The sequence below is a fragment of the Leptinotarsa decemlineata genome, unplaced genomic scaffold (genome assembly GCF_025532065.1).
Source record: "Leptinotarsa decemlineata unplaced genomic scaffold, Ldec_3_MD MMD2_tig00003192_RagTag_RagTag, whole genome shotgun sequence".
NCBI lineage: Eukaryota > Metazoa > Arthropoda > Insecta > Coleoptera > Chrysomelidae > Leptinotarsa > Leptinotarsa decemlineata.
Window position 1 is genome coordinate 4825104 of NW_027412582.1, and position 12858 is coordinate 4837961.

Genomic DNA, 12858 nt, shown 5'->3' on the forward strand with positions numbered 1-12858 from the left:
TTTGTTATTTGGTCACCAAAAAGATTTTTTCATGAGAGAATTTTTCGAGATGAAAATTTTTGGGTAGTGAATTACCCAAAAGTGTATGCCTTTCATAAAGGAGCTGTGCTTCCTGAACTTCTCGGAAGGTACTTCACCAAGGCTAGACATTTTAACCAAATATGGTGTTTTTGCAATAAAGCAGATGATGGCCGCATTATGTTGCAATGTGAAAATGATAGCTGTGAAATTCAGTGGTTACATCTGGAATGTGTAGGGCTATCTGATATCCCTGAAAACTCATGGATGTGTCATAGTGCATTCTTCAACTTTTCTAGTTAGATGTTAGTAAATGTTGCTTTTTTATTTGGTCTTATTATTTTTTCTCTTGTCATAGTGTAGAGCTATTTATTGTATTGAAGGCACTTTTCTCACCACTACTTAGTATAAAAACATTTCATTTATCTATTGTCAAGCAGTCATCCAAATCGAACACTCGAGAATCGAGTGCAAGTGAAACTGTTCGCTTCGTCAAAGCCACGTGGCGCTTTTATATTTTGTGTTTCGTTAGTCATAGTGTTTTGGTGTTGATGAATTTCATCATTGATAAACGTCCTGTGTTGATTAATAAATACACCTATCACACACAGTCTCGACATTGGTGACCCCGACGAGATAATTTTTTTTTGTGGGTGACGGTGATATAAGTGAATTTTGCGCGTCGTTTCCAAACATTGACCATACCAGCTATACAAGTGAGTACCCTTTGAATTTCACGCGTCGTTTTGTTCATAGACAATACAGTTTTCGAACCGTCTGAACAAGTACCCCTAGTAATTAATCGTTACAGTGCCAAATGGTAATCTCGAACCCGCGAGTGCGATCTCTGCACGTCTCAGAATACCTATGTTTACCTCCGACGACGCGGAGGTATGGTTCCAGCAAGTCGAATGGACACTTGAAGATGCCGGCGTCAAAACCAGCATCGAAAGGTTGCGTCAGGTCACGAGATCGCTCGACACCCGGGAGGCCAGAGAAGTTCGCGATCTAATTCTCAACCCACCAGTCGACAGGCCTTACAAACAACTTAAGGACGAGTTGCTGCGACGCCTAAGGAAGTCACAGGCTCAAAAAACGCGTCAACTTCTGGAACGCGAGGACATCGGCGACAGATCGCCATCTCAGTTCATGCGCCACCTGCAGACGCTCGCAGGTTCCTCAACAGCCGACGAGATTATCCGGGCCATGTGGATGGACCGTATCAACCCGATCGTTCGCGTCAGCATCGCCGTACAAGCAGCACAGCCAGGAATCAGCCTCGACGACCTGGCGAAAACCACCGATAGCGAGTTACAGTTCGATAACCCCTTACATCAGCAGGATATTGTTCGATGACCCGAAGACGACATCATTTATTTTGCTGATATCTGCAAAGTCGGCAATAATTTATATATAAATAGGTTCAATTGATTTGTAATAGCCAGTACTTATATTTCATAGTTATTAGTTGTTACTCTGTTCAAATAAAAAGTTTTTAAAAACCCTTTTGTGTGAACGAGAAATATAATTGGCGCAGTCAGTAGGATAGTGGAAGAGTCCTTAGAAGATCCTCGTCGTTCTCAAACGTTTATCCACTATTCTCCCGAACCAAGTTCCACCGAGAAGCAAGTACTCCAGGAAGAATTCCGGCCGTAGACAAGAATACCTCTTCACTATCGTCCGTCAAGGAATATCTACATAGAAATAAGTTTTTGGTGACAGAATATGCAACGAGCCATCATCGTCATCCTGTAAGCATAAATGAACTCAACTTCATCAATTGCAAATACTATTTTACGTCCCCCTACCTTAGTTTTACCAAATTCACCTTCAAGTATCAATTCTCGCCCATCCATTATTCCTCAAACAATTGACCAACCTTTAAATCCCATCAACATGGCAAAACAATTCGACCTGAAGAATTTTTGGATTGTACCCGAATACGATGGAAGCCCAAATGAATTATACCAGTTCATCAACGTATCAACAATGATTCTGAACGAATATTGGAATACTGAAGACCCCGGTTGTTTTCAGAACCATATATTGATACAAGGACTACTCAGCAAGCTACGAGGCAGAGCCAAAGACGTCATCTCAGTTTATGGATGTAGTGACTGGAACAGCATCAAAGGAACTCTAATCCAAAACTTCGCCGACCAACGGAATGAAAATTCCTTAACAAGAGATTTGGTAAACCTGCGACAAGACCAGAACGAAACACCACAACGTTTCTACGAAAAAGTCATGGGACTTTTAAACACAATATCAAACTATATCGAATTACACACCGCCGATGATACGATAAAGATCAGCAAGAAAAGCTTTTTCCAACAACAAGCTCTAACAACATTCCTAGCCGGACTACGAGAGCCCATGGGATCCACCATGAGAGCAATGAAACCAATAGACTTGGCAACAGCAATGCAGTACATCCAAGAAGAAAACAATATCCGTTATCTACAAAGGACGTTTGGACCCCCACAAGTCCCCAAGAAACCACTCCAGACCCAGCAAAGAACTGCAAATCACCAATATGCCCAACAATCAATACCACAGCGGATGTACCAACCCATGCAACACTTTCAACAACCCGGACAACAACAACCTCATCAGGCAATGGGATTCCAACCACAATTTCAACAACCGACCTTCAGACCACATTGGCAATCAAATACTCAACAGAAACAGATGTGGCCTTCAGTTCAACCACCACGTTTTGGACACAATCAACCAAACAGGCAGAACGGACAAGAACCAACACCAATGAGCATCAGTACCAGAAATACTTATGGAGCACCAACGAGGAGCATAAGAACCCAACCTTAGGCAAGACCAAATTTCAATCCAGCTCCCATGTTCAACATTGAGCAACATGACGAAGACTTTGGATATGAAGCAAACCCCTATTACATTGAAGAAACCTGCTCTTATCCCAATCAAGAACCAACTGAAGAATTCCAGGTTCAAGAAGACCAACAGGAACCAGATGTAAATTTTCCATTGGATCCAGGACAAAACCAAGAAACATAGTGGAACTGCATACATTCGACGATAAGAGAGAACTTCCTTATATAACCATTGCAAATCCTCCCCTCAAACTCCTCATTGACACCGGATCAACAAAATCCTTTCTCAATCCTGAATTAGCTTTCCAATATTACAAGGATTGCATCAAAAAAGATCCCTTCGTCGTCACTTCCATTTTCCAAAACTATTCTCAAGATTACAGTGCAGAAATTCCCATATTTCCTGAGTTTAACTCAAACGGCATTCTGAAATTCTACCTCTTCAAATTCCATAAAACTTTTGATGGCCTCATTGGACTCGACAACCTGAAATTTCTCAAAGCTGAACTGAATTTTCCTGAATCCTCCCTTTTAACCGAATACTCCTCTCTCCCAATCCAGTATTACGAAACCAATAAGACCCAGTTCTACTCTATTCAATTGGAGCCAGACAGCGTGACCCAAGTACGACTACCGGTGAAGGAGAAGAATGGAACTATCATGATACCAAGACAAAAACTGCAAGGCGCTTACATCCGTGAAGCTCTCACTGATGCCAGTGATCATCTAGCCTGGACGGAAATCGTCAACTTCAGTCCAGATAAACTCCAAATCGTTCTAGCCGAACCAGTACGCAGCAGCCCAATAAATCTTCAAGAGCATCATATCTATTCTGCTGACATAATCCCATCAGGAAACAGAGACCCAATCAACAACATGGATGATCTAATCAGAACAGACCACCTGAATCCAGAAGAGGAGATGCATATCAGAAAATTATGCAGAAGATATGCTGATATTTTTCACCATCCAGATTCCTCACTCACATTCACCAATCAGGTCAAACACCATATAAAAACCAGAGACGAAATCCCAGTCTACACAAAATCATACCGATATCCGTATGTACACAAGGAAGAAGTCAAGAAGCAAATAACTTCGTTATTGGACCAAGGAATCATCAGACCTAGCCAATCTCCCTGGTCCTCACCAATTTGGGTCGTTCCAAAAAAACTGGACGCCTCTGGAAAAGCAAAATGGCGTATCGTTGTGGATTTCCGCAAAGTCAACGAGAAGACAATCGACGACCGCTACCCTATTCCGAACATTTCTGACATCCTCGACAAACTGGGAAGGTGTCAATATTTCACTACCCTGGATTTGGCAAGCGGATTTCACCAAATAGAGATGGCAGAGGAGGACATCCCTAAGACCGCATTCAACGTCGAAAACGGACACTATGAGTACCTGCGTATGCCGTTTGGACTGAAAAATGCTCCAGCGACCTTTCAAAGGGTTATGGACAATGTCCTAAAGGGTCTACAAGGGACCATCTGCTTGGTTTATATGGATGACATAATCATCTTCTCTACATCTCTGCAGGAGCATATGGTCAACCTCACAAAAGTTTTCCAACGTCTACGAGAAACTGGTTTCAAAATACAAGTAGACAAGTGCGAATTCCTGAAAAAAGAAGTCAGCTTTCTAGGACACATCGTCACTCCAAATGGGATAAAACCAAACCCAGCAAAAGTCAAAGCAATCATGGACTATCCTGTACCTCGAACTGTCAAAGAGATCAGAGGATTCCTAGGACTCCTAGGGTACTACAGGAAGTTCATCAAGGACTTCGCCAAGACTACCAAACCGTTAACCTCCTGTCTCAAGAAAGATGCCCATATAGAGCATACGCCAGAATTCCTAAAATGTGTTCAAACTTGTAAAAACCTGCTTACCAATGAACCACTACTACAGTATCCGGACTTCACAATGCCCTTTTATCTGACCACAGATGCCAGCAATTTCGCCATAGGAGCCGTTCTGTCCCAAGGACCCCTAGGAAAAGACAAGCCAATAGCTTATGCATCCAGGACCCTGAACGAAACTGAAATGAAGTACTCTATCATCGAAAAGGAAATGCTAGCAATAGTTTGGGCCACCAAATATTTCCGACCGTATCTTTTCGGCAGAAAATTCAAAATTCTGTCAGATCACCGTCCCCTCCAGTGGCTCTTCTCCTTGAAGGATCCAAACTCAAAACTGGTCCGATGGCGCCTGAAGCTAGAAGAGTATGACTACGAAGTGGTCTACAAAAAAGGCACAAGCAATACCAACGCCGATGCGCTCTCCAGAATAGAGATACATACAAAGGAGCTCCATGAAGCAAACTACGACGACGACAAGGCATCTCTATTCAACCATCCTCCATCAGAAGTTCCTGAGTCTGCAGATGACATCATCAACGATCTGTTTAAAGATTGCTTTCATCAACATTTTCCTGAAGATAAGGACCCCATACCGCAAGAACAAGAAATTCAGAATGAACCCCCAACCGAAGGAGACAAGGAATGCGTGAACCTGAACCCGGAAGTTACCCCAGACGAAGATACTAGTGGCATCACCAACCATACAGCCAGAGAAAGTCCAATATTAGAAATACCAATATCAGAGAAACCTCTCAATGTCTTCAATAACCAAGTCATCTTCAAACGAGTAAGCTATAACCCAGCAAGAACGGTGATAGAAGAGATATTCCCGAATAAAAGAAGATACCATGCTCAGTTGGGAAACGACAATATGGACGAAAATGTTTTTAACTTTCTCAAAGAATATATCAGCCCGGGAAAGAAATACTCTTTGATGTTCGAAGATGAAGAACTCTACCCCAGCATGTGCAGAATCTTGAGAGAGACATTCAAGAATTCCTCTTTCGATCTCATAAAATGCAACCGCCTTTTGGAAGATGTCAGTTGCTCAGCTAGACAAAAAGAAATAATCAAGCAGCATCATGAAGGAAAAACAGACCATAGAGGAATCACTGAAACGGAAACTCGGATCAAAAGATTGTATTATTGGCCCAATATAAAAAAGGATATCGAAGAAGCTATCAACTTATGCGAAACTTGTCAAATCAACAAGTATGAACGAAGACCAGAGAAGCCAAAGTTCATGCTGACACCTACCCCAACGAAGCCTCTTGAAATAATACACATGGATACCTTTCAGGCTGGTGGACAAAAATTCCTAACGATTGTGGATGCATTTTCAAAATATGGCCAGGCGTATCCAATAGAGGGATGTAATGCTATCAACACTATCAATGCTCTCTTAGTATTCATCAACCATCATGGAATACCACATATGATCGTCACTGATATGGAACGGAATTCAAAAATGGACTGATCCAAGAATTTGGTGATACACATAAAGTCAACATTCACTATACCACTCCAGAAAACCCTCAGTCAAACGGGATAGTGGAAAGATTCCATTCCACATTGATCGAGCACTTGAGAATATTGAGAGATACGCATAAGAAAAGAGATATCAAAGAACAGATGCTCTATGCCATCCTAGGATATAACAACTCTATCCATTCAGCAACAAGACAGAAACCTATGGATATTCTGAACGGACATCTCAATAGTCAAGACCCATTCGATATCGACATAAGACGAGCCTTGATTAACAACTACGTCCAACAACACAGGGAAAAAACGAAGGAAATATATAGGAAAATCAACGAGGATTTACAGAAACAGAAAACAAATATCATAGAGAAGAGAAACAAGAAAAGAGAAACTCCTATTACCTACAAACCCTGCACCAAAGTGTACACAAGAAAAACAGTGAAATGAAACAAACTGCTACCACCCTTCTTCCCAAAATCCATCCAAAAAGACCAAACAGTAACTGTCGAGACAGAAAATGCAAACGTCCATAAGAAAAAATATAAGACATTTGCCTAATAAGATAACTGAATTCTTCGTCCCTTTACATCCTTCATCTGACGGGAGGACAGGAGATCGAAATCCAGAACCTCAAGACAAATCCGGGACTACCTCCCCTCAAGATGGGACAAGCAAAGATCAAGACTAGTACCCACGACTTCATCCACTACTTCGATCTTCAATCCATCCACGAAGATATCTACACATTGTTCCAGTACGAAAGTTATACTTCTGGAAGGAGTGCATCTGATAAAACTTCCACCAGGTTGTGAATTCAAAACCAACAACGAAGCCTTCATAAACTCCAAAAGTGTCATATTAGACGAACCCCTCACTTTACCAAATATCAAGACAGCTCACATCAATTCCTCGCTGAAATTCAAACCATTGAAATTAGATAAGATTCCCCTGTATAAACCACAACATCTGACCCTAGAAGAAGAGAGGTTACAACTCATCCCAGAAGAAACCAGACAATCTGATAATAGCCATTTCTGGATGACTCCCATTTACATTTCAATCACCATCTTCATTCTATATGTAATTTACAGATTGAAAAGGCAAACGAGGGAAGAACCATCCAATGATGATCCACCAGTTCCCGAAGACGAAGCATCATCTTCAGTCTTGTTCGTCCCTTACAAGACTTCCCCAGGGGATGGAGAAGTTACAGTTCGATAACCTCTTACATCAGCAGGATATTGTTCGATGACCCGAAGACGACATCAATTATTTTGCTGATATCTGCAAAGTCGGCAATAATTTATATATAAATAGGTTCAATTGATTTGTAATAGCCAGTACTTATATTTCATAGTTATTAGTTGTTACTCTGTTCAAATAAAAAGTTTTTAAAAACCCTTTTGTGTGAACGAGAAATATAATTAGCGTCATGGATGCACTGGGGGCTGTTGCGCCCCAACAAAGACAAGTCTCCGCGGTGTCAGGTGCTACCTAATCACGAAAGTGTGAAAGTTGTTCGCGGTTATCAGCGCAAAATGACGAACAGAAACGCGAGATCGACACACTTTGGGCTGAAGTGAGACAACCGCGAAACTGCCGACAACCGCGCGACCGCTCAAACTCAGGGAAAAGTTCGCGCTCGCAATCAGCTAACCGGTTTGGCGGTTAGTTCTACTACCACCACATATTCGGAGAAAATGCGCACAAGTGTCAGCAACCATGTTCATTCGTCGCGAGCGCTACGGACACAAGAAACGCTAATGGCGAGAAGTGACAGCTGCCCCACCGCGAACACTTTGTTCTCAGCTCTTGACGAGGACGGATGTGTGTGAGGGAATTGACAGATTTAAATTGCAGTTGAAAGTGTTTTTCTACCGTTCAGTGAACATGAATGTGAATAGTGAAAAAGGACACATAAGTAAGGTATTTGAAATTGATTTCTCATAAACACAGTGGAATAGACACATAAAAAACGAAGTTCTCGCATTTGTTTGGAATACATGCATTCAAGGAAGTAAAAAGCGGCTTTGTTTTTCATCGATAAATAAATCTTATCAGTGTTAGAACAAAAAACGAGATAATGTTTTTGGACCAACGAAATATTTGTATACCAAATTGGCGAAGGTACACCTTCGCCAATTTATTGAATGTCAGGACTTGTAGTAATATAATATAAGTGGAATTTGAGAAATCCTGAAAATTAGTTGGATGAAAACCACTACAGTAGTACAGGATGGATTATAAGAAAAGGAAAGGTTTTGGAGACAAAGATTCAGATCTTGATATTGAAATGTTGGGTTTTCCAGGTAGTTTAATTAAGAGTTTCGTTTTTATTCGTATCAAAGTTAACATCTTACATCGAAGAGTATATGCACACTAATGATTCATCAGAATCGGGGTTATACAGAATTGGTTGCTCATCACTTATTATCTAATTGTTATATATTTGAACTCCAAACAGTTCAATGTACTGAAATGTTGCAGTAATACATAATTAGGTCGAGGTGAGTTTAATGAACCTGCAACGTTTCTATACGTAGAATTGTGGAAAAGACAATTGAATATAATACGAATTTGGTAAACTATTTGAAATGTAAAATATGTGACTTAAATCTTTATCACACCTCCCTTGGCAAAATAAAAAGAAAAGTTTTTTAAAAAAAATTTTCTTTTTCTTCTAATCACTAAAACTAAATCTAATTACAGTATCTAATCTAATTATACTATCACTCAGTTGTAATACGGTTTCACTCTGTTTTTATGCACTGTCACTTCTTTATTGTCCACTTTAATCACTATATTCGGTTGTTCGTCTCTTATTACTGAATAAGGACCCTTAAAAAGTTCTAGCATTTTATTAGTAACATTATTTTTCACTAAAATTAAATCTCCTACTCTAAACTCATTACTAGGATTACAGTACTCATCATATCTCTCTTTTCTATTTGTTTTACATTTTAACAAATTATTTTTTTTGCATCGGCACATGCTCGCTGAAGACGGTGTTTCAGTTCTAGAGGATAGTTATCAAAAGTATACAGAGGATCAATATTTTCACCAATATTAGTGGGAAGTTTCGGTAAATGCCCAAAAACTAGCTCGTAAGGAGAATATTTTGTTTCTGTATGAACCGTTGTATTGTATGGAAAACACCAAAAAGGAAGCCAAGTGCTCCATGCACACTTAAATTTAGATGTCTGCATTCTTAGGTACGCGCCTAGATGTTTGTGTGAATTTTCTAAGGATCCTATTGTCTGTGGGTGATATGCACACGAATTGAGTTGTTTTATATCAAGTAATTTACACATTTCGGCGAATACTGAATTTATGAATTCGGTACCCTGGTCCGAAAGAATTTGTTTCGGAATTCCGTATCGTAAAACAAAATTATTAACGAATGATTTCGCTACGGTTACTGCTTCTTTATTTGGTAGTGCAAATGCCTCCACAAATTTTGACAAGTCGCATTGTAATGTCAAAATATATTTATTGTTTTCAATGTCTTGTTCGATAGGTCCTACTAAATCTAAGGATATTTTCTCAAACGCGTATGATGCTGTTGTTGTTATATTCAGGGGTTCTATAAATGGTTTAGAGTGTTTGTATCTTTGGCAGTCATCGCAAATTTTTACAAATTTTTCTACGTCATTGTACAGTCCCTTCCAATTGTAATACCTTTTGATGTTGTTATACATTCTATTGATACCTGCGTGACCTCCTGTATGTAGAATGTGAAAATCATTTAAAATTAATTGTCTAGTTGCTGAATCGTTAATGATTTGGCAGTTGTTTATGAATGTAATTTTTGTTTTCGACTTCTTGAAGATTTTTGAAATATATTTAATTATATCTGCAGATAAATTGTTATTTTTATCGATTAATATTTCTGGAATATTTTCTTGTCCGGACAACTTTTGACAGTCTTTCAACATCTCTCGAAGATATAATGCTGAGCAAGAATCTGTCTTATTTAAATATATAATCTGCAAGCTTGCGTCATAAATTAAATAATCGTTCATGAACTTAAATTGTTTTTCTGACTTCCGTAGTGCATTGAATTGTTGTGAGCTCAATATTTTCAATTCAGTTACGTTATAAACTTCGACAATTCCGGAGTGATCAGTCCTAGTTTCATCGTTTACAGTCGGGTTATCCAGCAATCTTTTTGTTCGTGAACGTGTTATAACATTCACAGAGGCATCAATTTTTCTGGACATTTCTTTCAAGTTGTCAGATGGTATTTCTACTCGAGAAAGAGCGTCTGCAACGTTTGAATTGCCCTTAACGTACTGTACTACATAGTCATATTCATCTAAAACAAGTCGAAATTTCGTCAGTCTACTAGACGGTTGATTTGAGCCGTACAAAAATATAAGAGGCCTATGATCGGTCTGTATTACAAATTTTCTTCCATACAAATATGGTCTGTAATGTTTCACTGACCAAACTATAGCTAAAAGCTCTAGTTCAATAATGCTATAATTTCTTTCTGCTTTATTTAATGTTCTACTGGCATATGCAATTGGTTTATTGTCTCCGTTACAGAGTACTCCTGAAATTGCTATTTTTGAGGCATCAGTTTTCAGTATGAAAGTGTTTTCAGCTGAAAAATCTGGGTATTGTAAAACTGGAGGTGATGTTAATCTTGATTTCAAATTTTCAAATGCTTCTTGACATTCATCAGTCCAGATAAATTTTTCACCTTTTCTAGAAAGTTTGTTCAGAGGTGATGTTATATGAGCAAAATTTGGAATAAACGACCTGTAATAATTAGCAAAAGCTACAAATCGTTTCGTTTCCTGTGCGTCTTTGGATACTGGATATTGTTGTAATGCCAGAATTTTTGACGGGTCGGGAGATACTCCTGACGCTGAAATTTTATGACCTAAATAAATGATTTCTTTTCTGAAAAATTGACATTTACTTGGGTTGAGTTTTAAATTTACCTTTCGCAACCTGTGTAAAACTTTCGTTAAATTTTTGTTGTGATCCATTAAACTATTTCCCAGAATAATAATATCGTCTAAGTAAACAAAACAACATTCAAAATTTAAACCTGTCATAGCCATAGTTAAAGCCCTTGAGAATACACTGGGACTTACTTTCGCACCCATTGGCAATCTGGTCATTTGATATTGCCCTGTATTCGTGGTGAAAGCTGTATACTCTCTAGAAGCTGGGTCGAGTTCAATTTGGTAATATCCTTGTGCTAAGTCAAGATGGGAAAAATAAATTGCACCGGAAAGTGAATCTAAAATCTCATTAATATTAGCAATAGGAAATTTTTCGTCTTTCAAACATTTATTTAGTAATCTATAGTCAATAACAACTCTCCACTTGCGTTCCCCATTTTCGTCCGATTTTTTGGGTACTATTAGTAGTGGTGACGACCATGGAGATCTAGCAGGTTCTATTATTTTATCGTTTAACATTTTTTCAATCTGTTTCTCAATTTCCAGTTTTTGTGATTGAGGTAGTCTGTATGGTTTTGTGTACACGGGGCTTGTGTTTTCGTTGAGTTTAATTGAATGTTTATAAATGTTAGTTACTGAAAGTATATCATTGGGCAAATGGAAAACGTCCGCGAATTTTGCACAGATATGGTCGAGTGCTCGTTTTTCCTCTCCATTTAGTCCGTCTTTACAAATTGATTTTAAGACTTCTTCGACTCGTTGAACGGATGAAACATTCATGTCGTTGTAAGAAATAATTTCGAACAATTTGGCGTCAGCAATTTTCGGTGAAAAATTCTTAATTTCTACTGGTTCTTCTCGCGTGTTCAGACTTTTTACTGGAATTTCATTTCCGTCTACCGGTTTTGAAATAGATCCGGCAACAAAGACACCACTGGCTATTTCTTGTGGAAATACTATGCATTCAAAATTTTTGTTTATCTTGAAGTACTTGATTATTTCACAGCGCGGGGGAATACTAGTATTTTTATTGAAGTTGGACTCTATTGGAATTGTAAATTTATTCCCATAAACTGTGAAAGAAAACTCAAAATTTTCATAATCTATGATTGCTGAGTATTTTTTGAAAAAATCTGCACCTAAAATCCCTTGTATGTTATTGTCAAATGATTCTATTATAAAGAATTTATGTGTGAACTCATTTTTGCCGGCTTATAAAGGTAAGTATAATGACCCTAGCGTATTTGTTGACCCTGAAATTCCGTCGATTTTTATTGTGTCTGAATAATATATTGTAGACAAGTATCTGTTTACATGTTTGTGGAAAAGTGTGCTAATCGATGCACCTGAGTCGAGAAGTAAATGAATTTCCTGATTATTGTAATTGAATCTGACATAGTTTAAATCGTGTATATCAAAGTTAGCATAATTTTTCAGACTATTGGCCTCAAAAAAATGTTTGCTCTTGTGAGCTGTTTTGATTTGATTCCTCGTTTTCTACACTATTTACTAAAAACATATTTTGTCTTCTGTTGTCTCTTCTAATATTTTGATTTTGTTGGGGACGATAATTTGGTGAGTTTTGAGAGAAACGATTTCTGTTCATAGGGTTGTTTTGTCTGTTAACACTATTGAATCTCCCTCGAAAATTGTTGTTTGGGATGTACCTTGTATTGTTATGTCTGTTCGAACTGTTTTGATACCTGTTCCGTTTTGTCCTCTATA

At 38.6% G+C, this 12858-nt stretch overlaps 1 protein-coding gene across 1 annotated transcript; it reads left to right on the top strand.

The window, feature by feature from the left end:
- Positions 1-885: 885 nt before the first annotated feature.
- LOC141483195 (uncharacterized) lies at positions 886-1674 on the top strand. The gene is made up of 2 exons (XM_074177669.1): positions 886-1324; positions 1556-1674. Exons 1-2 carry the CDS (start codon positions 886-888, stop codon positions 1672-1674), a joined length of 558 nt encoding a protein of 185 aa, XP_074033770.1.
- Positions 1675-12858: the final 11184 nt, after the last annotated feature.